The sequence below is a fragment of the Chlamydotis macqueenii genome, chromosome 8, assembly GCF_036417535.1.
Source record: "Chlamydotis macqueenii isolate bChlMac1 chromosome 8, bChlMac1.mat, whole genome shotgun sequence".
Lineage (NCBI taxonomy): Eukaryota > Metazoa > Chordata > Aves > Otidiformes > Otididae > Chlamydotis > Chlamydotis macqueenii.
The window spans coordinates 27,669,012-27,693,903 of record NC_141563.1 but is presented as its reverse complement, the minus strand read 5'-3'; the positions used below and the strand labels follow the sequence as shown (position 1 = coordinate 27,693,903).

Genomic DNA, 24,892 nt, shown 5'->3' with positions numbered 1-24,892 from the left:
CTGCTCCTCGCTCCTCCGTACGCGACACGGGCGCCGCCATCTTGCCCCGCGTCCGCCCCATCGGGCGCCGCCATCTTGCCCGATCGGCGGGCGGGGTTTGCCGTAAACCCGCGAGTAGCGACCCCGCCGGTGTGGGAGCTCGGCCGCTGCCCGCCGTGCACGGTAGCCGGTACGCGATGCGTGTAGGGGGTGAAGCGCCGCACCAGGTGCTGGGCCGGCTGCGGTTCCTGCTGCAGTGCAGCGAGTGCTTCCGCCGCGCCCAGGCGCTGCCCGCCGCGCTCTGCTACGTGCCGCGGGAGGTGCAGTACAAGATCTGCAAGGACCCCGCCGCCGCCGCCACCCCCCGCAGCCTGCTCAGCGTCTGGGACAGCCCGGGGCCGGCGCGGGGCGGGAAGCGGGCGGCGCGGGCCACCATCGAGGTGCGGAAGGGCGGCTGCCTCCGCGCCACCGGCGAGGAGTACTGCAACGGCGCCGGGCTCTGGGTCAAGCTCAGCAAGGTAACGGCGGGGGGGAGTGGGGCGGGGGGGGGTGGGCACTGGGAGGCCGCCGCGGCCTGCGCTGCTCGCGGAGCAGGCTCGCCCGTCCGCTGACGGGAGCCGGCCGTGCCCGCAGGAGCAGCTGGAGGAGTACCGGAGCGGCTGCGAGCTGGAGGAGGGCTGGGTGCTGGTGTGCAAGCACGCCGACGGCGGGGACCGGCTGGTGCCGGTGGAGTCCACGGAGCGGATCCAGCGGCAGCAGCAGCTCTTCGGGGTGGACTACAAACCCGTCATCAGGTGCTCCATCCCTCTAGGTCGCCATCCCGGGCTCCCCCTTGCACGGGAGAGAGCAGGGAGGTTCTCACCCCCCCCCCCCCCCCCACCCCGTTCACCCAGGCCCAAGGGCGTGGGTTTTCAGTGTGCTGCCCCTCAGCCGTTCCTGCCCTGGACTGAGGAGCCCCGGCCCACTCAGTCCCTGTTTCCATAGAAGTGAGGCAATAGGGATGCCAGGTGTGGAGGTGAACTGGATTTGGCTCAGACCCTGTGCTTGTCACCTGCCTTAATGGGCTGGAAGACGTAGATGATTGGACAGGGTGGCAGATGAGGGTGGAGGTGATGGATGATGGAGTGCAGGGCCTTTAAACTCAAATCTTCCCCTTGCAACTACTCCTTGACCACCAGCTCCTTCTTTCTCCTGGGATTTTCTCACTCCCCCTTTCTCTGGGTTCTTTCAGGTGGGAGCAGGTGGTGGACCTGACATACTCTCTGCGCCTCGGAGCAAAGCCCAAGCCCATGGAGCAGGATGAGGCCGCAGTAGAGAAGCTTCGGTATGAGCTGTTTCCCAGCTTCTGCTGTGGTTGGGGGCAAGCTGCTGTCTCCCTGGCTGCTCAGACAGCTGTCTCCTGCAGAGCAGGGGTAGATGGGGGAAGACAGGCAGCGGGGAACAGTTCCGCTTGGCACAGTCTTGCTCTAGATAAGCACAAAGCAGAAAACACAGCAAGACCAAGGCAAGCAGGACATGAACCTGCCATCCCTAACCCGTTAGCCTGGCTGCCCCTGGCTCTCCAGACCTGTTAATCCCTCTTCCGTGGTAGGTTTGTGCCCCCAACGTGGACTTATGAATGTGATGAAGACCTGGTGCATTTCCTGTATGACCACATTGGGAAGGAGGATGAGAACCTGGGCAGTGTCAAGCAGTATGTGGACAGCATCGATGTCTCGTCCTACACGGTGGGTTAAAGGGACAAGGTTGCATCAGCCCGGCTGGGGAACGTGGATGGTGCTTGGTGGGCTGGGCTGGGCTGTGTTTGACGATGTGGGAGAGAAGCCTGGGGAGTGTCCTGCAGTGTATTGTGTAATGTGGCACCTGGAAGGGTTCTGGTTTGAGATGCAAAAGCCAATATTATCTGCTAAGCTGATTTTAGGGACGGTTTGATATTTTGTGCTGTGTGTGACCCCAGAGCATCTTAGAGGGTCAGCCCCAGTGTTCTGTGCGCTCTGTACTCCCTGTGTCTACCCACAGCCCAGTAAAGGAGACAGGCCAGCTTGACAGCCCTCTGGATCTAAGATTTGTGACAAGACTAACCACTAAGGGGAAGTTAATCTTCCTTTTGTTCACTGCCTTCTTCCAGGAGGACTTCAATGTGTCTTGCTTGACAGACAGCCACGCTGACACATACTGGGAGAGTGACGGATCCCAAGGCCAGCACTGGGTGCGGCTCAACATGAAGAAAGGCACCATTGTCAAGTGAGGCACCTCTCCTCTGTGCGCTGGCTTGCAGCTAGGGCGAGCCCTATGACCCCTGCTTTCTGCATGAGTCCATCATGGCCCAAATTCGCCCTGTGCTCCGCTCCCTGCCCCTCAGCCCTTGCTCTGGCTCTGGGCTTGGAGGGGTATTAGGATTGTCACAGGTATCCGGGGATCCCAGCACCAACTGCATGTTCTTGATAACAAGTGTGACCAGGCAATGAGAGGAAGCAGCAGTTACCTTCTCCTCATTTCATGCTTGCTTTTGCAGGAAACTTCTGCTGACAGTGGATACTACTGATGAGAACTTCATGCCCAAGCGGGTTGCCGTGTACGGTGGCGAGGGGGACAATCTGAAGAAACTGAACGATGTCAGCATTGATGAGTGAGTGGATGGAGGTGGAGAGGGTGGTGTGGCCTTTGCAGGGGCCAGAGATGCTGGACACCCTGACACTAAGCAGTTGTGCCAGCACCAGCCTGGTTTAAGAGACCCAGGGCCTTGGGACAGGCATTTTCCATCTCTGAGCTGCAGGTTCACTCTGCCTACAGTAGCAGACAGTACAATCATCAGGGCTCTCCCGATCCAGTTGTTGAACCCATCGGGATGATGTCACCTGGTCCTGAGGCACCAGCAGGTTCAGGCGTTCAGCATAGGCCATGTTGTAGGCAGCTGGGTCTGGGTTCCTGCCACAGGCTTCTGTTTCAGAAGATGCAAACAGTCTTCCCTTACAGGCAGCTGAGTGGATTTTGGCGGGGTGGGTGAGGGAACAGCTTTGCAGCCCTCATCTGTGCTGTGTTTGCAGGAGCTACATTGGGGATGTGTGCGTCCTTGAGGACATGACAACACACCTGCCTGTCATCGAGATCCGGATTGTGGAGTGCAGAGGTAGGGCCGGGTGTGATGTCCACATCCATAATGCACCTGTAAGATACTGTACGTTACGAGTTTGTTCCGGTGGCTTGTACTTCCTGGGCCTGCGGGCTGTTTCAGATGAGATGCAGAAGGACCGTGAGAAACTCCAGGGGGACCTGGAGGTTTGGAGGGTCTCCGCTTTTGTCCTGTTTTTCTCTGCCTTCAATTATTATTTTGTTTTTCCTCTGTAAATGCCCCGCTTCCTCTTCACAGAGGTATTTCAGGCTCCCAGTGCGCAGCCCCCCAGCTCGGTCACGTTCCTAATGCTTTTATAGACCTCCCATGCTGGAAGGCTTGCTTTCTCATGGTGTTAGCGTATCATCCATGGTCTTCCTTGGCAGATGATGGGATTGATGTTCGCCTCCGAGGCATCAAAATCAAATCCTCCCGACAGAGGGACTTGGGGCTCAGTGCTGACATGTTCCAGCTGCCCAATTTAGTGCGCTACCCTCGCCTAGAAGGGACAGACCCTGACCTGCTGTACCGACGGGCTGTGCTCATTCAAAGGTACTGTATGGAGCGGGGCAGACAATGCGGTGGCATTGCCTGCAGGAACTGGTGCCATCTCCAGCACAGGTATGGCTGGAAGCTGTAAAGCTGTGTGACTCCCCTTGGGACAGGCATCCTGGAGAAAATAGCAGAGTCATTTGGGAACAAAGTGGGCTCTGGAGTAACTCCCCTACACTTTCAGAGGAATTTTGCAGCTCAAGTTCCCAGTGTCTTTTGTGTCTGTGCAGTGTGTGGGGCAGGTGCATGCAGAGTCCCTTAGAAGGGGTGCAAGATCCCTGCAGTGCCCAGGGAGTGGGAATTTAGTACTAAAGGCTCTGTGATGTAAAAGACCCTGCTGGGTTGAGTTTGGATTAGTTGTTACTTTTCTGCTTGTGTCCATGGATGTCTGGTTTGGAATAGGCTTGTGCAGATCCGTGTCCCTCCTGTGTCGCAATACCTTCTTCTTTGGGATTTAGGTTCATCAAGCTCCTGGACAGTGTCCTGCATCACTTGGTGCCAGCGTGGGACCACACTATTGGCACGTTCAGCAAACTCAAGGTGAGCGAGTCCCTCTGTGTCTTGTGGGGCCTCAGTCTGGCACAGTGATTGCGCTTGGGCTGTGGCAGGGGAAACAATCGGTGCTTGTTGCCTTTGAAGCAGCTCAAGGGAAATACCTGGCTGAGCTCGGTTTATTAAAGCTGTGAAAGGCAATATTGTTCAGAGGCTAGATCCCTGTTAAAATGCTGATGTCGAAACATGGAGCTACGGGGTAACAAATAGAATCAAACCAGTGCACTTCACCCACAAAAAGACTTGGGCCATAGCAGCCCTGGGCATGTGAGCTGGACCTGCATCCACTCCAAGATCTCAGCCCAGGACGCTCTGTTCCTGCACTTGCTGCCAGCAGTTTTGAGCTGGCTGTGTCCAAATGGCAAGGCTTTTACCAGTAACTTTTTTACTGGTTTTAGTAATCTTTTAATTTCCAGATTTCTTATAAGACTGAGCTCGTCCCTCCAGTTGTCTGTTTTGCGTACATCCTCTCCCAGAATACATGTGCTGGGCATTGCTGGGGTAGTCCCATTCTGTGTGTTTTCAGGCCTGGTGTCAGAGAGCACTGTAGTTCCTGTGCCAGCTCAGCATAAGACCCAAAGCATTTGAGGATTCTTGTTTGTTTAGAGGAGCTTGGCTTGATTACAAATATGAGGGATAGTAAGACCAATGCCCTGGGGAGAGTGAGGGTGAAGGAGAGTCCAGGCAACACTGGAGTGTGAGCATCAGGTAGTGACTGATGGAGAGAGGACTGGGCTTAGTATTTCCCTTAAGCCAAAAAGCAAAATCTTTCAGAGGTAGAGGTGGAGCAAATATTGTTGAGGAGAATGTGTCTGTGTGTGGAAGGCGTTAGCCCTGGGAAGGGGAGAGACCTGGTGGTGCAGTGCCTTGAGTAGGAAGTAGGTGATGTGTTTGGGACACTGGGCACCTTCTGACATTTTGAACATTCCCATTGGCAGCATATCAAGCAGTTCTTGCTGCTGTCCAAGAGGCGCACAGCTCTCATTACCCAGTGTCTGAAAGACTCTGAGACCAGCAAGCCCAATTTCATGCCGCGGCTCTATATTAACCGACGCCTGGCTATGGAGCACCGAGACAACCCAGCCCTGGACCCCAGCTGCAAGAATGCTGTCTTCACCCAGGTATTATCCTCCTGAAAGGGTCCCCGCTGCTCTGGGGAGAGTGGGACATCCAAAAACCAAAATGAACCACATAGAGGTGGGGGGAAGGAACAACTTGGAGCTGGGGATACCTGGAGTCCTCAAGGTCTCTTCACATGATTCATGGGCTCTACAGTTACATGTGCTGATGACCCTATATCCAGGAATAACCTCTAGGAGAGTTTGGGATCTCTGAGTTGAAGTCTCTATCCTGGACGCTCTCTGTGGCATGTTGCTAATGCAGAGCATAACAATCTCATTACACTAAAAGGGCAGCAGAGAATTCCTGTGTGACAACAGTAATGCAGCTGTATACAGTCCTGTATCGTGGTTTTACAGCAATGCTGATCTTCCTGTTGTCATTCTCCGCCCTTGTCTTCAAAAGATCTGTTGCTCTATGTGTGCATAAACAGCCCAGACTGCTGTGAGGTTTAATATGTGTTCAGTATACCTCTGAAGCCAGAAAGCTCCATACAGTGGTTAGCACTGTAATTTTATGTTCACCATCCAAAAATGAAGGACTTCTAGATCATTTAGAGATCAGCTTTGGTCAGTATTTAAAGCTTTGGGGCAAACCAGATTTTTTTCCAATTTCCTGCATTTACCTGGCACCAGATCCCCAGGAGAGGGGATACCAGCCTTGGTCTTCTCTGCTTGTTGCAGGTGTATGAAGGCCTGAAACCTTCAGACAAGTTTGAAAAGCCTTTAGATTATAGGTAAGTGGTGTCTGGGGGAGGGAGGGGATCACACAGTGCTGGGAGCTATGTCCTCAGGCACAGCAGGGTGTTTGGGAAGCCTGTGTGTGTCCTGTGCACTGGGGAGGATTTGCCAGGGCAGGAGCCAGCTCAGCCATGGGGTCAGGGCCTGTTTCCCAAGGTGTCACCTCCTAACTGAGGACACAGCTGTTTGTTGTGGTTCAACCCCAGCCTGCAACTAAGCACTATGCAGCTGCTCACTCACTTCTCCCACCTCCTCCACAGTGGGATGGGGAGGAGAATCGGGGAAAAAAGTAAAATGCATGGGTTGAGATAAAGAGAGTTTAATAGGACAGCTAAGGAAGAGAAAATAATAATTATTATTCAAAAAGAATATACAAAACAAGTGATGCATAGAGCAATTGCTCACCACCTGCTGACCATTGCCCAGCCCAACCCCAAGCAGCGATATGCCCTTGGCCAGCTTCCTCCAGTTTATGTGCTGAGCATGTGGTCTGGAATATCCCTTTGGCCAGTTCGGGGCAGCTGTTCTGGCTGTGCCTCCTCCCACCTTCTTGTGCACCTCCAGCCTCCTCACTGGCAGGGCATGAGAAGCTGAAAAGTCCTTGATTTAATGTAAGCACTACTTAGCAACAACTAAAACATCGGTATGTTATCAACATTATTCTCATCCTAAATCCAAAACACAGCACTATACTAGCTACTAGGAAGAAAATTAACTCTATCCCAGCCGAAACCAGGACACTGTCCCTGGAGATTGAGGTCTTGTTCTGTCCCAAGCCCAGGCTGGTCCACTCTAGTCCACTGGTGTCCCTGCTGTGCTTGCTGCTTCCCCAGCATCTCCTTGGCTTTGAGCAGCACCTCAGGTGATGCCTGGTTCTCTGCAGGTGGCCGTTGCGTTATGACCAGTGGTGGGAGTGCAAATTCATCGCAGAGGGCATCATCGACCAAGGTAGGGGCTGTGTGAGGCAAGGGCTCCTCTGGAGCAGAGTCAGGGGTTGGCAGGGTGATTTGGTTGCTGAAGGGGCTCTCATTCGTTCCCAGTGTTACTGCCCATGGAGGAGAAAGGGAAGGCGAGTTGCCTTGTCCTGCCACCCCCGGCCATGTCCCGGGTAAGGAGTGCTGCTTGCTGGGATGGGGACCAGATCTCCATTAGTCACCAGCAACAGCTTTGACTGTGCCAATGCTCCCTCTGGCTGTCCTCCACAGGCCAGGCAGGGATGTTATTTCTTCTATCTTATTTCCTCTGGTGCCATAAGGCTCTGCTAAGCCCTAGGCCACGTTGGACCAGAATTCCTCATCTTTGCTCCATAACTGTGAGGGTTAGCACATGGGGAGTTCACATCACTAAAAACGCCCTTCTTTTGGGGTTGCAGGTGGTGGTTTTCGGGACAGCCTGGCGGACATGTCGGAGGAGCTGTGTCCCAGCTCAGCAGACACCCCTGTGCCTCTACCCTTCTTTGTGCGCACATCCAACCAGGTGCTGTGGGTCAGGGTATTTGAGGCAGATATTCCTGTGCCTGGCAACGCAGCGCTGTCCCTGTCCCCCTGCATGCCAGGGACGTACCTTCTTTCACTGGTCCAAAGCTTTTCCTTGTGAAGGGTTGGGTAGGTTGCTTTGTGGCATCTTATTTTGGGATATGCTGACCAGTGCCTGGATACTTGTCTCTCACAAGGAACATTGCCAAGGAGGATGCGAGGCTTAGCCCACTTCTGTTGTGAGAAGTGCCCAGAGGCACTGCAGGAACTGAGTTTGGGGTGCTTCATGCTGCACTGAGATCATGACTTGGAGTTTTGCCTCTCACTCCTGTAGGGTAATGGCACAGGAGAAGCCAGGGACATGTATGTCCCCAACCCCTCCTGTAAAGACTTCCCAAAGTACGAGTGGATCGGGCAGATCATGGGAGCAGCTCTGAGGGGCAAGGAGTTTCTGGTAAGCTTTCCACCCCATCCCTGCATGGAGATTTGGAGTCATTAGTCCCTTCTGCAGCCTGTCTGACGGGAGCATGGGAGGGCTCTGTGATCACACACTGGGACAAAAGGTGTTTGTCAGGATTTGGGGCTGAGGCGTTAGGAGAGCTCATAGCCTAAGTTTTGTGAGATGCTGCCGGGAGCTTGGAAGAGAGTGCCTGGTGTCTGCTGAGCTATGATGAGCTCTGAATGTGGACAGGGGGAGCAGGAAAGCTCCTTTGTGTCTGCACTGTTGAGCCCTGTCTCCATCTTTGGGAATGTCACCTTTCACACAGACTCAGCAAAATTCCTGTTCTCCTTCAGGTCCTGGCTCTTCCTGGCTTCGTATGGAAACAGTTAACAGGGGAGGAGGTCAGCTGGAGCAAAGACTTCCCTGCTGTGGACTCTGTGCTGGTGAGAGGATCCTATTCCTTGTGGCGCTCAGCAAGGTGGTGATTTGTGTCCCTGTCCTTGTGTTGTACTTGTTTCCTCCTGTGATGTGTCAAAGCAACACGCACAAAAAGTGCACTCTTAGTGTTTAACGCATCCTATAGCTAATACAGAGATGTAGCCATGCTGACTACTGCTTCAAGTACGCAATGCCCAAGGGCCTGCTAAACAGCTCTAGGGCAGCATATCCCATGCTGTGCTGCTGTCCCAGTCACTCCAGACTTTGTCTGGGAAGGGACGAGATGGGGCCTTGGGCACACTGCTGCCCGCTGGACTTCTCTCTAACAAGCACTCATCTCGGGCCTGAGCAGGTGAAGCTCCTGGAGGTGATGGAAGTCATGGACAAAGACACCTTTGAGTTCAAATTTGGGAATGAGCTGACCTACACGACAGTGCTGAGTGACCAGCGCGTGGTGGAGCTGATCCCCAATGGCAGCAGCACCGTGGTGCGCTATGAGGACCGCAAGGAGTTCATCCGCCTGGTGCAAAAGGCTCGACTGGAGGAGAGCAAGGAGCAGGTAACACTGCCCGTAGCATCAGTGGCCATGTCCCAGAGACATAACCCCCAGTCTTTTTCTGGTAACATGCATCATAGTTAGTGTCTCTGTGCTCATTAGTGCAATAATAGGCAGTCCTTTTGGTGAAGTCCTGGACCCCATAGACTTGCTGAGAAGCCAAGTGGCTTGTAGCAGCATGGGGGACAAGAGGTTTAATTCCCAGCTTTGACACAGGCTTCCTGAATGACCTGTGTTGCATTTCTGTGGGATACTGTTCCCTTTTTCAGGTTCCTTGGAGCATTTGCTGAGCAGTCACGTGGCTCGCGTCAAGTCCGTAGGCTCAACCACAAGCCAGGGAAATAGGCAAGACATGCTGCTTACCTGCCCTGTCTCCTTTTCAGATCATGGCCATGCAGGCTGGCCTGCTGAAGGTGGTGCCCCAAGCTGTTCTTGACCTCCTCACCTGGCAGGAGCTGGAAAAAAAAGTCTGTGGAGACCCTGAAGTCACAGTTGATGCCCTGAAGAAGCTCAGTAAGTGAAGGGCTCTGCTGAAAACTTGCCCTGAAAACAAGATTGTCTTCTCTCTTTGCTGGGACAAGGAGAGGTATGGGAAGGCGATATTAGCCTGTATTACAGTGAGAATGTGGGCCTGTATACTTTCACTGCTGATGCGGGCAGGGTTCTCCCTTGTCTCCATGCTGGGCCTCAGAGTAGACTGGGGCATCCCTAGGCTGCCAGCATCTGAGCCTCTGTGGAGCTGAGATATGGATCTGGATGTGCTTTCTGTGAGGGCCCTGACTGCATGTGTCCCTCGCACCTTGGGTCTCCATGCTCATGCCATGCAGACACCTAGAGGTTTCTTCCTGCTCCAGCAGAGGACCCCTGGGTGAGCAGGGAAGCCCCTGCTCTAATTTATCCAGGAGGAGCTTGGATCTTTAATAAACTCCTTTTCTGTATCCTTTCTGCCAGCGCGGTTTGAGGACTTTGAGCCACTGGACACCCGTGTTCAGTACTTCTGGGAAGCACTCAACAACTTCACCAATGGTGAGTGATTTGCTCTGCCCCTGTGTATCTTGTGCCATGATGGCCCCTGCATGCTGGCTGGGAACTGGGAGGGTGAAAACACTCTAATTGCTGCCAGGGGAACAGATGGGAGCCAAGGAGAACAAGCAGCTGGGCTGAAGGAACTGCTTGCTAGCAGTGGGGTTACCTGGAAGTGGCTGTACTTCATCTCACATCCCTCTAGGGTCTGCTGATGTCTTTACTTTTCCTTCACAGAGGATCGCAGCCGCTTCCTCAGATTTGTTACTGGCAGAAGCCGCCTTCCAGCACGGATCTACATCTATCCAGACAAAATGGGGTGAGTCCATTCTTCTGTAGATTGCAAGGCTGTGACAGATCCCACCCCAAAGGGATGTTTACTCTGGTCTCCTCTACCTTGCTGGCCTGGTTCTGACCAGTTTGTCACCTTCTCCCCAAGCTCTGAGACGACAGATGCTTTACCGGAGTCATCCACCTGCTCCAGCACCCTCTTCTTGCCCAACTATGCCACGTAAGTTTTGGTGTTTCCATACATCTGGGGTACTATGTCTGGGCTCTCTTCTTAACCTTGGTGCTGACCCACAGGGCCCCATCACTCTGCCACACTTACGTCCCCCTCCTGTACCATATGGCTGCTGTGATTCTCTCTGTGAGCAGCTGGTGGAGCATAGCCTCCATCTCAGAAAGCATGTTGTCTTCTCGGCTGACAAATGCAGCAATAGCAACTCCTCCTTGTCTTTTTTTTTTTTTTTTTTTTTCCCCTCTCTCCTGCCATCCCTAGAGCCAAGGTATGTGAAGAGAAGTTGCGCTATGCCGCCTATAACTGCGTGGCCATTGACACAGATATGAGTCCATGGGAAGAGTGATGTTGCAGCCTGACCGAACAGCATGGACAATCATTCGACAAAAAGGTGCAGGGGGAAGAGCTCCCTTGTACCCCCAGGATGTGTATATATAATAAACATACAGGCGTGAAGCCTGCCTCCCAGCAGTGGTAACCAGCACCTTTTTGGATGTGGAGGTTTGGGTCTTCAGCAGGACGGGAGCCAGCTTGGAATGTAAATGTGATTGCAGTAATGAAACCCAGGCCCAGCCCACATACATGAGAATGCTCTGCTAGGCTTTTGTAATGAGTTTCTTCTCCACGTGTCCCTGTTGCAGCTCTACAACTCTCGCTCCTCCCAGGATGCACTCTGCTCCAGACAGAAATGGAGTAGGGCCACAAAGCTGCACAGCAGGTTACAGCACAGGACAGAACTGTCAGCTGCTGCTGGGACCGCGGGGATGCTCAGAGATGCTCAGTGTGTCCTAGCCTGAGTGTCCTGACCACATTCCTTTGCCTTGTTCTGCTCTCACCTGAGGTCAGTGGAAATGAGATCATGTGCCTAGGTTTAAGAAATGTGGCAGGCTGGTGGCAGGTGCTGCAGGGGTGCCTCTGGCCGCCAGGTGTCAGGACAGACCTGCACAGCGGGACTGCGAGTGCTGTCAAGAAAGGGCTCCTATGCTTTTACATCGCACAAAATCCTGGTTCCTGTGACCACTCGTGGTTCCCTGCACCCCTTGCACAGAAGCGACTGCTGGGGGAGCTGTTCCCCTACGGGAGGTGGAAACTGTCTGCTTCCCTTCTGCTCTGTAACCTTCAGTCTGCATCGGACATGCTGGTGGCCTAGCAGCTGTTCTCCAAGACTCTTTGAGCCTTGGTTTTCCCCTAAAAGCCAGTATTACAACTAGTCTGTTCTAGTTCTCACAGAGACGTGCAGGCAGGGCCAAGCTCTTATCCCAGACCGCAGGGGTTAGAGGAGGCAAGGCAGTGCTGAGCTCTGCTTCCCTCTGCTGTGGTGAAGTAGGCAGAGGTTTCAGGTGGACTGGGAAAACCTTTGCCCCAGGAGAGTGGAGAGACTGCGGGTACCAAGGGTTGGAGCTTCTTGAGCAGATGGACATGCAATGTGTGAGCGAGGAGCAGGCAATGAAAGCTTTACATCTTCAAGAACATTGGGAGTGTTCCTTGGTGTTCCCAGCCCGGGCCAGGGATAGTCATTGCCTAGCGCTGTGAGCTACCGCTGTCAGTCCACTGTTGGAGTAACAGTGAGAGCCACTGGGTCACTGGGGCTTCACTGGAATGGGGCTTGTGCTCTGAGGTAAGATTTATCTTGTCTTAATGTTTCATGCCTTTTTCTCCTATATTGAAGGAGTCTGTCATCCAGAAATCACTTTGTTGTAAACTAAGTCCTTCCCTTCACCAGTTTTCCTTTGAAACTGCTGTATTCCCAGACATGCCGAGGGCGTTTGTACTAAAAGGGATGTAGGACCAGGGGAGAGCATGTGCTGCCATCTCCCACATCACGGCAAGTGATGGGGTGACTGGGGAAGCCAGGAGAAGCCATTTCTGGCAGCCCTTGCCTGTACCAGAGCCTTCCACGCTCAGCTGGGTGAGTGTGAAGTCCCATCTGCTGGAGGAGGTTTTTTTGTAAATCCTAGATTTATCTCAGAATTGAGCTCTGTCGCTTTGCGACTGATTTCAACAACCAGCATGGATAGGAGCAGAGACAGAGCGATACCTTTCCGTGCTGGTGGCTGAGTCACGTCCTAGGGTGTCTGTGTTAAATGGGCACGGGCAAGCTGGTGAAAGGACTTTGATCTGCTGGCTTGGCCTTGGTCAGGAGTGTTGGTGAAGGAGTCTTCAGCATCGAGCTGGGATTTGAAATGAGCCATCCTAGATCCTTTCTGGCCACTGACATTGGGTAGAATTGATCCTGCTTTTTTCAGCCTTGCCCATTTGTCTCCAAGGGAGATCAGCAGGAGGTCACATTATTTACTGAGCAGAACTAGAAGTAGCAAGAAAAATTGACTCCTCTCTGGTGCTTTATTGCCAGGTAGGGGTCAGTCGGTTGCTGAGTGGCTCAGGGCAGGGTGGATAAAAGGGCCCTAGTCTTTGGTGAAGGGTGAGCTGATGCCACCTGTGGGAATGGGCAGGCCAAGAGCCAGCTGGGGCTGCTTGGGGTGACCGGCTGTGGGAGAACAGGTACCTCTGGCTGAGACATCTCCAACAGGTGACCACTGGCTTCCCTGGCCTTGGTGGAAGCAACTGCAGCTGACAGGATAACCAAGGTAATTACAGAGGCACTCGGAGCAGCTCAGGTTTCCCCCTGAGGGACGAGATGCTTCGCTAGCTCTACTGCCTCTCATCCATGCACACAGTCCCAGCCCTCCCTGATGAAGGGAGAGCTGCTGTGCAGAGCGATGCTAAGAGCAGAGCCTGGCTGAAGTGTTGGGATCCTTCCCCAGAAGCACTGTAGCATCTCCATCCTTGGAGATGCTCAAGACTTGTCTTACAGCCCTAGGCAATTAAACTTTTAATCTTGCCCTGCTGACTTCAGGTCTAGGTCCTCCCTAACCTGAAGCATTTGATGGAGTTACCAACTCCAGCTTTTCCCACATTTCCCTACTCTTCCTCCTAGCAAAGTCTTTTAGCCCCTGACCTCTCACCCCCCTGGGTTTATTTCCTGACATTGAGAAAAGTGTGCTGCCCAAGGGCTTGCTGGAGCTCTGGTGTGAGTACTGGAGCTCTGGGGAAATGATCTAGCTGATGATGCAGATTTTTATTTAAAAAATACTTGTAGAAACAGGACCCTGGCCCTAGCAAGAAAGCTGCAGTTGGGAGCTCAGCCAGGATGGTCTGGGTTTAACCCCTACAAACATATTGAGAAAAACATTGTTTTACCATATATACCACTGTTTTACTGTTCATTTTATGTTATGGCCATATACATGTCAGAGAATGGCAGCAGTCACCACTGTAGTGTTATATCAGGGTGTAGAGACCTGTGAAAGCCCTTCTAGTTGCAGGAAGAGGCCATTGCTGCTGCAAGGTCTCAGCTGAGATCATTTAGTGCACGGTCAGAGCATCTGGACAAATGTGGCTGCTGAGCAAGGAGGCCAAGATAACCCACGGATCATGCTGTTGAGTTTGCTGTGCAAAGATGAGCTGGGAAAGGGGAGCTGGTAACTGGCCTGGATCTCCTCCGTGCAGTCCTCTGTCTCATCTGTGATGTTTTAAAGCCAATCGCAAACTGAATTTCTGCTGTGACAGCCCAGCGAGTTGTGGAAAAGGTCAGCCTGGCTCAGCTCCTGCCAGTCTCAGGGGTCCAAAGTAGGTGTTATTTCAGTGCTGGGTTACGTTCCTCCTCTGATCTCTAAAGCTGCGGGTAGGAGCTGTCTCCTACCGTGTCTGAGAAGACACCAAGTCAAGTACCCCTGCCCTGGACTCCTGCTACACATGGCCTGGGGCACAGGAGCCCTCCTGGGCAGCAGGAACTGGAGGCTGTGCGTCTCCACCCCCTCACCCAGTCTCAAGTTGGTTGAGATCAATTTTCAAGCCCATGCCATCCTGAGGAAGGTGCTGGTGCCTCTGAGGGTAGGCTGAGCAGGAGGCACCTGTGGGTAGGGGTGACCTGGAGGAGGGACTGATGCAGTGACGGCTCCCTGTAACCACTTCTTCTTGATGAATTGCCATAGAATAGCTTCAGGTGACTAATAACGCACGTGTAGTCTAGCTGTTCGTGTTAGTCCACTAATACCCTGGAGCTTAACAAGCTCTAAGTAGTTTGACAGGATCTGTCTGTCCCTACCTCATGTAGGATCTAAAATAAAGTGAATGAACTAACTGCTCCTGCCCTTCCTGATGGTTTGTCTGGCTGGGGCTCCTGGGTCCTGTTGGATTAAACCGCGATGGAGACTGGCGTCATGAGAGGCAACTGGAGGTGAAGCAGACACTGGCCTGGTGACACCCTTTGCACACAAACCAGTGCCATGGAGGTGGCTCAGTATTGCCTGGCTGAACCCTTTTGCAGCAGCTCTGCAACCAGTTTTATAGGGTGGCGTGGCTGCGGAGGGAGGGTGCGGGATCGTCCTGGCTGCAGCGGCCACAGTTCAGAGCAAGGCAGAAGCTTGCGTTTCTCTCACCCTGTGGTTCAGGGCCCTTTGCTCCTGGCGGGGCCGGTGCCCGTCGCTGCGGTGAGGCACCGGCACGCCCGTTCGATAGATAACGCTGCAGGGGCGGCAGTTGTCAGACCTCTCTTTGCACTGTGCCTTTGCAGGCAGAGATGGAGCTGGACTCTGACCTGCCAGGAGAGCAGACAGGCACCGGAGGGGTGTAAGGACCTTTGAGCTCTGCCAGCCGGGTTGTTTCCTGCTCCCTAAACATAGCTGTTGGTGCCCAGCCTGGAGAAATTCAAGCGCTGTAGGGTGGAGCTGAGTTGCTGTCTGCCACCGCCTTGCCGCGGTATGCGACAGGCAGGCATGATGTGGGGCGACGCACTGCCAGTGTTCTGGGGCAGTTGGGTGCTGCCGGGTGTCGTGGCCTTGCTCCTGCTGCCAGGATGCCACTGCTGGCTGGGATAAAGCTGTTCTGGGGCTGGGAAGCCCATCATCCTCCTCAGCAGGGGCCTGGAGCCTCCCCACCCGCTGCAAGCCTGCCTGGGGCAGCAATATGTCCCCGAGCCGGCTGTCCCCATGGCAGGATGCCCTCTCCCCTCTCTTCCCTATCCGTGCTGGAGAGGTCGCCCTGTGCCCTGACCCCCCAGGGACCCCCTCTCTGTTTGTAGGGGGGCAAGGGGATGTTGGAGGCCAGGAGGGAGCAGAGTCCAAATGGCGGGGCGAGGGGATGCGGGTGACCCGACCGAGGGACCAGGGTCGGCGTAACACAGCCGCGTCTTGGCAAACGGCGGCGGCCCCGCACCCCGCCGCCCGGGAGGGGTGAGGGAGGCCTGGGGCCTGCCCCGGGGAGGAGGCCGCAGCCCGGGAGGGCGCGGCCGGAGGCGGAGGCGGGCGCGGCGGCACGGCCGGAGGGGAACCGGTACCGCCGGGGCATAGCGGCGGGGGGACAGCCCGGGGCGCAGCGGGAGCGGCACCGCCGTGCGCGGTAGCCGGTACGCGATGCCTGCGGCGGGGGAAGCGCCGCACCAGGCGCTGGGCCGGCTGCGGTTCCTGCTGCAGTGCAGCGAGTGCTTCCGCCGCTCCCGGGCGCTGCCCGCCGCGCTCTGCTACGTGCCGCGGGAGGTGCAGTACAAGATCTGCAAGGACCCCGCCGCCGCCGCCACCCCCCGCAGCCTGCTCAGCGTCTGGGACAGCCCGGGGCCGGCGCGGGGCGGGAAGCGGGCGGCGCGGGCCACCATCGAGGTGCGGAAGGGCGGCTGCCTCCGCGCCACCGGCGAGGAGTACTGCAACGGCGCCGGGCTCTGGGTCAAGCTCAGCAAGGTAACGGGCGGGAGGAATGGGGGGGGGTGGGCAAGGACGCGCCCCGGGCTGTCCCCGAGGGACGCGGGGCCCCGGCGGGGGTGACAAGGCGGGATGTGCGCCCAGGACCAGCTGGAGGAGCAGGCGAGCGGCCGTCAGCTGGAGGAGGGCTGGGTGCTGGCGCAGAGGTTCGGAGAGGGCGGAGATAAGTTGGTGCCGGTCGAATCGGTGGAGAGGATCCAGTGGCAGCACCAGGCGCTCGGGGTGGATTACAGACCCGCCGTCAGGTACGGCCCCCGCCTGCTGCGCCCCGCGGAGGGACGGGGCCCTGGGCGCTGGAGGTGCCCGCGGGTCCCTGCCCACGGAGGACGTGCGACCCAGCCATCCCAAATGCCCTGGGCACGTCCAGCTGGGTTCCCGTGCTCTGCCCCAGCCCGGGCCCGGGTGCAGGGACGCTCTCGTCCCTCCCGTGGCTGTTCCTGCAGCCCCTGGGTGTGACACCCCGCTCCCCCACCGCTGCTGCCTGCACTCCAGGCTGAGGCAGTACGGCTTGGGCACGCTGAGCACTGACTCACTTTTTCCCTTGTGTGACTCCTCTGCCTGTGCCGCTCCAGCTGGGAACAAGTGGTGGACCTGACGTACTGCATGCGCCTGGGAGAGAAGCCCCCGCTCATAGACCAGGATGAGGCCGCGGTGCAGAAGTTTCGGTATGAGTGCATTTCCTAGAGCGATACTGCAGCTCCCCGAGGGGCGGCTGGCTGGGACCTGGACGGGGAGAGTGGGGAATACGGGTGCCATGAGATGCCTTTTACGCTGATACTGTTTGACGCTGCTGAAGCAAAGATGGCCTTTGCTCCACAAAGCATCGGAGTGACCGCATGGCGCTGTTCCCGCTGGGCTGGGATGGCCATAAACACCCGTTGCAGTGGTGGTGAGATACAGCCGTGCCATCTGCCTGTGGCGGGGACAGCTGCCTGGCACCATCCCGATGTGATGACCATGAGATGCTGCAGCCGATCGAGCTGGGGGACCTGCACGGTGATGGTGGGCAGGTTTGGGGTGAAGCCTGGTCTCCCTGTCCCATTAACACGGATCCCTCCTGCCAGGTCTGTGCCTCGGGGCTGGAGCTACGAGCACGACATGGAGCTGGGGCGCTTCCTGTATGATCACAGAGAGAGTGAGCTGCAACGTGCTGACTGCAGCAAGGAGCACCTCAGCAGCATCGAGGTCTCCTCACATGTGGTGCGTACCGGGGCTCCTCCATGGCTTAAAATCAACATGAGACACACAAGCATTGCTGCAGCTGCGGGAAGGAGCAGCAAGCAATGGCTGTCCACTCTGCAGGGGCAAGGGATGGTGGAGGGGTTTTGCCGCTCTAATGAAGTGGCGAGGAGTTGGGCATCTGGAGCAAAACCCCATTGTGTCTCTGGGGCACTGGGTCCATGGCTGTGCCCAGTTTGCCCTGTGTGGAAGCCACCATGCATTCACACCCCAACGAACCGAGGGGCTGGCCTGGTCCTGACCTCCTCTGGCCCCACGGGACCCATCCCATGGGTGGTCATGATGTGCCCAAGGATGCTCAGCTCCCTCCCTTCGCTTGCTGCACTCTTGCAGGAGGACTGTGGTGTGGCCCGTCTGACGGACAACCTGACATACACCTTCTGGGAGAGCAACGGGCCCCCAGGGCAGCACTGGGTGCGGCTCAATATGAAGAAAGGCACCATCATCAAGTGAGACCTTGGGGTGACCCCTTTCTGCTGGTGGCTGTGCCAGGGATGGACATGGTGTGGGGCAAAGCACCATCTTCCTCCTAAACGCAGCTTTCCTTGGGCTGCAGCCGGGGGCTGGGGGTTGAGGCGGGGGGCAGCTGTTGCCAGATGCACCCCAGGAGGACACAGCCTTGCCCCCGGCCCCAGGACATCTCTGGGGCCATCTCTGCACCCAAGTGGCTTGGGATGGGAGGACAACACTGCCCCTTTCTTTTCTCATCCCCAGGAAGCTGTGGCTGGTGCTGGATGGGCAGCTCATCTCCTACATACCCAGGCGAGTGGCTGTGTATGGGGGGGCACCCAACAGGCTGCAGCACCTGAGAACCGTCCTAATTAACGAGTGAGTAACGAGCGAGGAGTAGCCCGGGTCTCACTTGGGCCAAACACCTGAGCTGTCTCTGCTTCCCAAGCAGATGCTAAGGAAAGGGCTGGGGTCAGGCCTGAACGAGCTGGGGGTGATGGTGGCTCTCTGCAGGTCGGGGCTCCCTGGGTGCAGGCTACATCTGTCCCCACAGGCATGGTGGTCCCTGGTCCCATGTGCCAGCCGAGCGCCTTTGTCTCCACTCCTGCTCCTCATCCATACTGCAGCAGCTGGGCTGCAGTGTGCTTCCTCCTGCCTGGGGACTTTGGGGGGTCTTTTCTCCTCCTCCTCGCCTCTGGGGGCACATGCTGCTGCTGTCTCCTTTCTGAGCATCTCTGCCGTGCTGTAACTGAGAAGTCCCAGAGCGCTTCACCTCGCCCTCTTTGCCCTGGCTCTGCAGCACCCTTCTTGAGGCAAGCAGGGTTTTACGCAGGGGCGCAAACATCTCCTCCTCCTTCCCCAGAACTTGCCTGTTTGCTTTTTTTTTTTGGCCGAGCAGTGAAATTTGTCTTTGAAGAAGCACCCATGAGACCACCAAGGTCTCTTTCCCAGTGGCAAGAGCCAACTCCTCACTGCATCTGGGTAGTCACAGTGGTTTTTCCCCCCACATGCCCTTAGGTCTTTGATGGGATCTTGCCAAAGGCTTTCAAAGCACATCACCCTCGCATGACCAGCTTGGCTCAAAGGATGGTTGTGCCATGTGAGATGTGCCTGGACCCCCTGGGAACAATGACATGCTCTTGGCCATCTCGCCTTTCTATTCTGCTTTTAATGTATGCTCTTTTCTGGCTCTTCTTTGGACACCGCTTCCACCTTCTTCAGGACATCTCTGTGCCTCTGACAGCCTCTCCTCTCTGCTCGGTCTCCTCCTGCTGCAGCTCTGGTGAGATGGGGGAGCTTTCACCACAGGTAGTGGCTGGGGAGCTGGAGTGGCCCGCACCTCGCCGCTCTGCCATCTCCCTCTGTGCTGTGTGCAGGAACAGCTTCCAGGACATATGCATCCTCCGCGACATGAAGACCCACCTGCCAGTGCTGGAGATCCGCATCCTGGAGTGCCGAGGTGAGCTGCCGGCCCAGCCCGGCCCTAAAGCTGCAGCCAATAGTGGCACTTGCGGCTCTTCCTGCCACACCAGCTGCTGCCTTTTGTGATCTGTTGGAGGAAAAGCTGGGGAATGAGCCTGATTTGGGAAGTCACAGGCACTGGGGGCTCCTTGCCCCCACTTGCAGCATCCAAGCCATGCCGGCCACACAGCTGTAGCCATGCATGCGGCATCACTGCCCTTTCTTGGCAGACCAAGGGTACAACGTCCGCCTGCGAGGGATTAAGATCAAGTCCTTCTGGGAGTGGGACCTGATCCTCAACGCTGACATGTTCCAGCCGGCCCGGCTGGTGCGCTATCCTCTCCTGGAGCGGATGGATGCCGATGTGCTGTACCGGCGGGCTGTGCTCATTCAGAGGTACGGCACGGAGACGGCACCATCCCCACAACAAGCCCAGGCCCTGAGAAGTACTATGCCCTGGCTTCTAGCAGAGGGTTGCATGTGTCTTGCCTAAAGTCTGCCAGCTCCTTCGCTGTGTGCAGCAGGGACTTCAGATTGCTGTTCCCCATCTGAACACGGCTGCTCTGAACACGGCTGCTCTGAATGTCTGGGGAGCACAGTGGTGAGGGGGCCTGCATCATGTGGAGTCCCCCACCCCACTGCCTCCAGGGCAGCCATGGGCTGGGGTCTGCACTGGCTCCACCGAGAAACCCTCTGCAGTGATTCAGCCGCAGTGCTGTGGCATGGGCTGGGCTGCCTCATTTGCAGCTTTTTCTTGGTGGGGATCAAAATAAAGCGCTTGGTCAGAGGTTACTGGTTGGGTGCTCCCCTTGGTGGTGTCCCTTTGTGGGCTGGAGGAGACCCATGTGCAGGGAATGGGGTACCCAGGCTCGGTGCATGCCTGGGGCAGTCTGCAGTGAAAGGCTGTGAGTGTGTTGCGCTCCACAAGTCTGCCAGCCCCCTCACAGCCTCATGCTGCTGCTCTCTCCGTTCTCCAGGTTTGTCCAGCTCCTGGACGGTGTCCTGCATTACCTGATCCCCCTCTCCGAGGACAGCATTGGCACCTTCAATGCACTCAGGGTGAGCGTTTGCTGGGCTCCCCTGGGATGGTGCTGGTAGGAGCATCTCGTCATGGGCTTGGCTGGTTTCCCTGGGGACTGTGGCACGACCCCCTTGATCCGATGGGGCCAGACCAGCCCAGAGCTCGTGCTGAGAACTGCCATGCTGGGCATTGCTGGAGGGATGGAGGAGCTGAGCATCCCCTGCAACACCGGGGGCTGCACTTGGGTCCAGGGAACAGGCAGGATCTAACCATCCCTGCTCGTCCCTTGCTAGAGCATGAAGCCATTCCTGCTGCTGTCCAAGCAGAGCACAGCCCTCATCACCCACTGTCTCCAGTCCTCGGAGAGCACCCCGCCTCGGACCCTGCCAAAGCTGTACATCAACCGGCACCTGGCCCGGGAGCACCGCACCAACCCCACTCTGGACCCCAGCTGCAAGAACACCGTCTTCACGCAGGTACGGCCACGCCATGCCCCGTGCCAGGTACCTGCCAGCTCAGCATCGCTTGCCCCTGCTGCATCTCATCCCCTTTCTGCTCTGTGCTCCCCTCCAGTTGTACGAAAGTCTCAGATCTTCCAAGAACAATCAGCCCTTGGACTACAGGTAGGTCTTCATGTCACATTTGTGGGGTGCCACCTCCCGGGAGCGGACTGTGAGGGCACGCTGGGTGCTGCTAGCTTGCTCAGAGCAGGGGTGTGCATGGGGCTGTTGCTTCTCCGCAGGTGGCCGCTGAGCTACAACCAGTGGTGGGAGTGCGAGTTCATCACCGAGGGCATCATCGACAACGGTGAGAGCTCTGCCCTCCCGCCCGGGGCTCTCCCCTGGGCTTTCTCCTGCTGCGGGGCAGCTTGGTAGGTCACCTGCTGTGGTGGGGTGCCCACGCTGTCCTGGCTGCTCTATGGGAGGCAGTCCTGCTCTGCACACATGGTGCATCTCCCCTGTGCCCCCAGCACTGCCCCTGCCACACAGAGAGGGGGTGGCTTGGCCAGATCCTGCGGCTCAGCCTCTGGACCTGGGTATGTCAGGCATTAACCAGCCTCTCCCCCATTGCAGGCGGTGGCTTTCGGGACAGCCTGTCAGACGTGTCGGAGGAGCTGTGTCCCAGCTCAGGCGATGTCCCTGTGCCCCTGCCTTTCTTCGTGCGCAGCTCCAACCAGGTTTGGCAACATGCTGTCTGCTTGTCCTGACCCCGGGGGGACATCAAGCAGAGCCTGGGGGCTTTTGGGGTGTTAGTCCTATCTTAACGCTTGCAGGACCATTGGCTAGAGGGGCTCTGCTTGTATCTGGGTGGTGGAGACCTCCGGAGGGGTGTAAAGGGCAGCAGAGGCAGGTAGAAGGGTGATGGAGAGAGAGGCTGCAGGGAGGGATCGCGCTGGGCTGGTCACGTCTGTGTCCACGAGTCCTAATCCTCTCTCTGGCAGAGTAACAGCAGCAGTAACACCAGGGACATGTACGTCCCCAACCCCTCCTGCAAGGACTTCCCCAAGTATGAGTGGATCGGGCAGCTGATGGGAGCAGCCCTGAGGAGCAAGGAGTTTCTGGTGAGCACAGCAGAGCCTCCCTGACCGGCAAGGGGGTTTGGTGGGGGCTGTCTTGTCTCAGAGGGGCCGTCCTCAGCTGAAGGAGGGACATGGGGAGGACGTGTGTCTCTGGTCCCTCTGGCAGATCCTGGCTCTGCCGGCGCTGGTGTGGAAGCAGCTGGCAGGGGAGGAGGTCAGCTGGAGCAAGGACTTTGCCGCCGTGGACTCAGAGCTGGTGAGCAGGACTGGGGCTGGCAGGGCAGGGCAGTGTGCTCCTGTGGCTGCTTTGGCTCCACTGTGATGGCTTTTGCCCGTTGGGGTTGCAGGTGAAGCTGCTGGAGGTGCTGGAGGAGGTGGACAGGGAAGCCTTTGAATTCATGTTTGGCAAAGAGCTGACCTACACGACGGTGCTGAGTGACCAGCGCGTGGTGGAGCTGATCCCCAATGGCAGCAGCACCGTGGTGCGCTATGAGGACCGCAAGGAGTTCATCCGCCTGGTGCGGAAGGCTCGACTGGAGGAGAGCAAGGAGCAGGTAACACCGTCCCCCAGGGTCTGCGTGGCTGCAAGGGGACCCTGTGGCAGGCACTCCTGGTACCTGTGGGGTTGGTGGCTGTGAAAACGTGTCCCCAAAAGCAGCTTTAGCTGGGCAGTTCCTCTGTGCGTCCCATGCCCAGGATGTCCATGAGCCCCAGGACCCCTTTTGGGGTCCTGTCGTCCCAGTGCCCTGGCTGGCTGCCCTGGGCCATCACAGTGATGTGGAACCCTTCCTGTGCTCCCCCAGATTGCAGCCATGCGTGCCGGGCTGCTCCGTGTGGTGCCCCAGCCTGTGCTGGACCTGCTCACCTGGCAGCAGCTGGAGAAGAAGGTCTGTGGGGACCCTGAGATCACGGTGGCCGAACTGCGGAAGTTCAGTAAGTGTCAGGGCCAGCCAAAACCTGCTCCCAGCCCTGCTGTGTGGGTCGGGTCCCCCTTGATGGTCCTCGTCCTGTGCATGCATCCTGCCCCGTGCTGAGTCCCTGATCATGGCGTGTCTGGGAGCCTGGGAGAGGATCAGCCGGAAGGACCCCAGATAGGGATGCTTCAGGTTTAACTGCAAACCCCATCGGTCCCCACTCTAGTCCCTCTGGTCTTTGGCTGCTGTGGGCAGAGACAAATGGCCACCCTGCAAAGCAAAACCCCCATTTCTCTACCCACCTTTGTGCAGAGTGCTGGCCCCTCTTGGGGTGCTGGGGGCTTGCATGGGCTCACTGACAGCAGAGGGTCTCCTCCTCTCCTGCCTCTGCTCTAGGCTCTGGCAGAAGGATAGGCTGGATGTGCCCCACGTTAGTTTTCTTTGCTGGGAGTTTCTAACAAAGCTGTGGTGTATTCTTTGTCACAGTCACTTTTGAGGAGTTTCCCCCCGATGACACCCGGATCCAGAACTTCTTGGAGGCGCTCAACAACTTCACCAGCGGTGAGTTTCCCCTAGCTCTTCACGTGCAGTGGGATGGGCCAGGGGACGGGGTAACCCACTGCCCTGTGCCCCAGGGATGCTCACCAGCGCTTCTCTGGGAGTTGGCTGGGGACATCCCACCTGGCCCTTCCTGGGATGCTGAGAGCATCCCTTAGCTTTGCCCTGTGCTCCCGGGATGCCCCTGCAAGGGCAAACACTGCCATGACGGCAGCAAATGGGACGGTCCTGTCCGTGTCCTCGAGACTTGAACCTTGTCGTTCCCCTCAGAGGATCTCAGCCGCTTCCTCAAGTTTGTCACTGGCCGGAGCCGTCTCCCAGTTCAGATCACAGTCTACCCAGAAAGGTCAAAGTGAGTCCATGCTGCACGGTGCCGGGATCCCTGCTCCGTGCTGGGGTCCCTGTGCTGTGCCAGGGTGTGACTCTGTCTCCTTTCTCTCGAGCTCGAACGCGTTGGACCTGATGCCAGAGGCCTCCACGTGCTCCTGCAGCTTCTTCTTGCCCAACTATTCCTCGTAGGTCAAGCTGGGGACAGGGGATGGGGACACTCGCTTCCTCCCTGGGGCTGGCATTAGGGTCCCCTCCCAGGTCCTGCCCTGGGGGGTGTCTGGCCGGGCATGGGGAGGGAAGCGTGGGGCTGTTGGTGACCCAGCGTCCCGCCCCCCAGGGCCAAGGCCTGCGAGGAGCTGCTGCGGTACGCCGTCTACAACTGCATGTCCATCGACACCGACAAGAACCTCTGGGATGAGTGAGCCCCCCCGGGTGCCCCGTGCCGTGGGAGCCGCTCACCCCGGGGACACTGAATTCAATAAACGTGCAGGGCCGGATCCTGCCCTCCTGCCCCAGGCCCTGGCTGTGTCCGTGCTTCTCCAGGGCTGGGAGCCGCAGTGGGGGGCCAGCGTGGGGCTGGGGGGCTGCGCCGTGGCGTGCACGTGGGGGGCTCTGCGGGTCCTGTCCCCTCCCTGGACACGCTGTATGTGGGGAGCGCGGCCGCAAACTGCCCCTCCAATGCACCCTACAGACGGCCCCCCCCACGCACCCTGCAAGCCCCCCAGCACCCCCTCCCTGCACCCCCACCCTCCGCCGCCTGGGGGCGCTGCGCCGCCGAGCCCCCCCAAAACCCCACGCCGCGGCCGGGCAGGGATCCATGACTCGGCGCTCCGCGGCCTGGGATCCTTCCCTCGGTGTTCCTCTCGCTGCACTGGCCGGGAGGAGCTGATGGCAGCAAGGCGAGGAAGGGGATCGAGGCAATCGGCGCTCTGCTGGCGCTGTTAGTGATCGACCCGCTCGGCTCTCCCGACGCATGCGCACCGCGTGCCGGCTCCGCCATTCTTGTCCTGTCAGTGAGACGCTGGGAGCCGGCGGCCGTCAGAGCGGAGGTAACGGCCAGACGAGGGGAGGCCCGGCGCCTCCACACGGGCTGTGAGGGGCGCAGGGGGAGGCGAGGAGCTGATGCAGGCCTCTGA

General features: G+C 57.3%; 3 protein-coding genes across 7 annotated transcripts in view; all 3 read left to right on the top strand.

Annotated features, from left to right (window-relative positions):
* Window positions 1–17: 17 nt before the first annotated feature.
* On the top strand, window positions 18–10,976 carry LOC104482048 (E3 ubiquitin-protein ligase HECTD3). 2 transcript variants are annotated; one of them, XM_086754091.1, is made up of 21 exons: window positions 18–497; window positions 613–773; window positions 1,211–1,303; window positions 1,571–1,706; window positions 2,108–2,223; window positions 2,495–2,608; window positions 3,027–3,109; window positions 3,478–3,643; window positions 4,102–4,183; window positions 5,134–5,316; window positions 5,998–6,050; window positions 6,938–7,002; window positions 7,427–7,530; window positions 7,864–7,983; window positions 8,325–8,414; window positions 8,762–8,968; window positions 9,349–9,478; window positions 9,917–9,991; window positions 10,226–10,307; window positions 10,408–10,499; window positions 10,770–10,976. In XM_086754091.1, exons 1-21 carry the CDS (start codon window positions 177–179, stop codon window positions 10,835–10,837), a joined length of 2,541 nt encoding a protein of 846 aa, XP_086610217.1. In that variant the 5' UTR covers window positions 18–176; the 3' UTR covers window positions 10,838–10,976. The 2 variants fall into 2 exon arrangements, with proteins under 2 accessions (XP_086610217.1, XP_086610218.1); XM_086754092.1 differs by having other exon boundaries at window positions 20–497; window positions 10,428–10,499.
* Window positions 10,977–15,842: 4,866 nt separating this feature from the next.
* On the top strand, window positions 15,843–24,271 carry LOC104476685 (E3 ubiquitin-protein ligase HECTD3). The gene is made up of 21 exons (XM_086753178.1): window positions 15,843–16,243; window positions 16,349–16,509; window positions 16,837–16,929; window positions 17,329–17,464; window positions 17,837–17,952; window positions 18,218–18,331; window positions 19,330–19,412; window positions 19,645–19,810; window positions 20,392–20,473; window positions 20,729–20,911; window positions 21,009–21,058; window positions 21,178–21,242; window positions 21,509–21,612; window positions 21,877–21,996; window positions 22,121–22,210; window positions 22,302–22,508; window positions 22,758–22,887; window positions 23,355–23,429; window positions 23,697–23,778; window positions 23,870–23,941; window positions 24,094–24,271. The coding sequence occupies exons 1-21, from the start codon at window positions 15,923–15,925 to the stop codon at window positions 24,176–24,178; spliced, it is 2,535 nt and encodes an 844-aa protein (XP_086609304.1). The 5' UTR covers window positions 15,843–15,922; the 3' UTR covers window positions 24,179–24,271.
* A 462-nt stretch (window positions 24,272–24,733) lies between these two features.
* EIF2B3 (eukaryotic translation initiation factor 2B subunit gamma) overlaps window positions 24,734–24,892 on the top strand; it is a 99,823-nt gene continuing 99,664 nt past the window's right edge. For all 4 annotated transcript variants that reach the window (XR_015259144.1, XM_086752944.1, XM_086752945.1 and 1 more), the window contains exon 1: window positions 24,734–24,805. The gene's annotated coding sequence lies outside the window, so the exon portion shown is untranslated. The remainder of the gene's footprint in view (window positions 24,806–24,892) is intronic.

Bases quoted from the DNA above. Each gene is read 5' to 3' on its own strand.
- LOC104482048 (XM_086754091.1), top strand. From the start codon at position 177: ATGCGTGTAGGGGGTGAAGCGCCGCACCAGGTGCTGGGCCGGCTGCGG. The intron at 1,707-2,107 runs GTGGGTTAAAGG...GCCTTCTTCCAG, and splicing joins TCGATGTCTCGTCCTACACG to GAGGACTTCAATGTGTCTTG. The intron at 6,051-6,937 runs GTAAGTGGTGTC...GGTTCTCTGCAG, and splicing joins GAAAAGCCTTTAGATTATAG to GTGGCCGTTGCGTTATGACC.
- LOC104476685 (XM_086753178.1), top strand. From the start codon at position 15,923: ATGCCTGCGGCGGGGGAAGCGCCGCACCAGGCGCTGGGCCGGCTGCGG. The intron at 19,413-19,644 runs GTGAGCTGCCGG...CTTTCTTGGCAG, and splicing joins CCGCATCCTGGAGTGCCGAG to ACCAAGGGTACAACGTCCGC. The intron at 22,888-23,354 runs GTAAGTGTCAGG...TCTTTGTCACAG, and splicing joins GGCCGAACTGCGGAAGTTCA to TCACTTTTGAGGAGTTTCCC.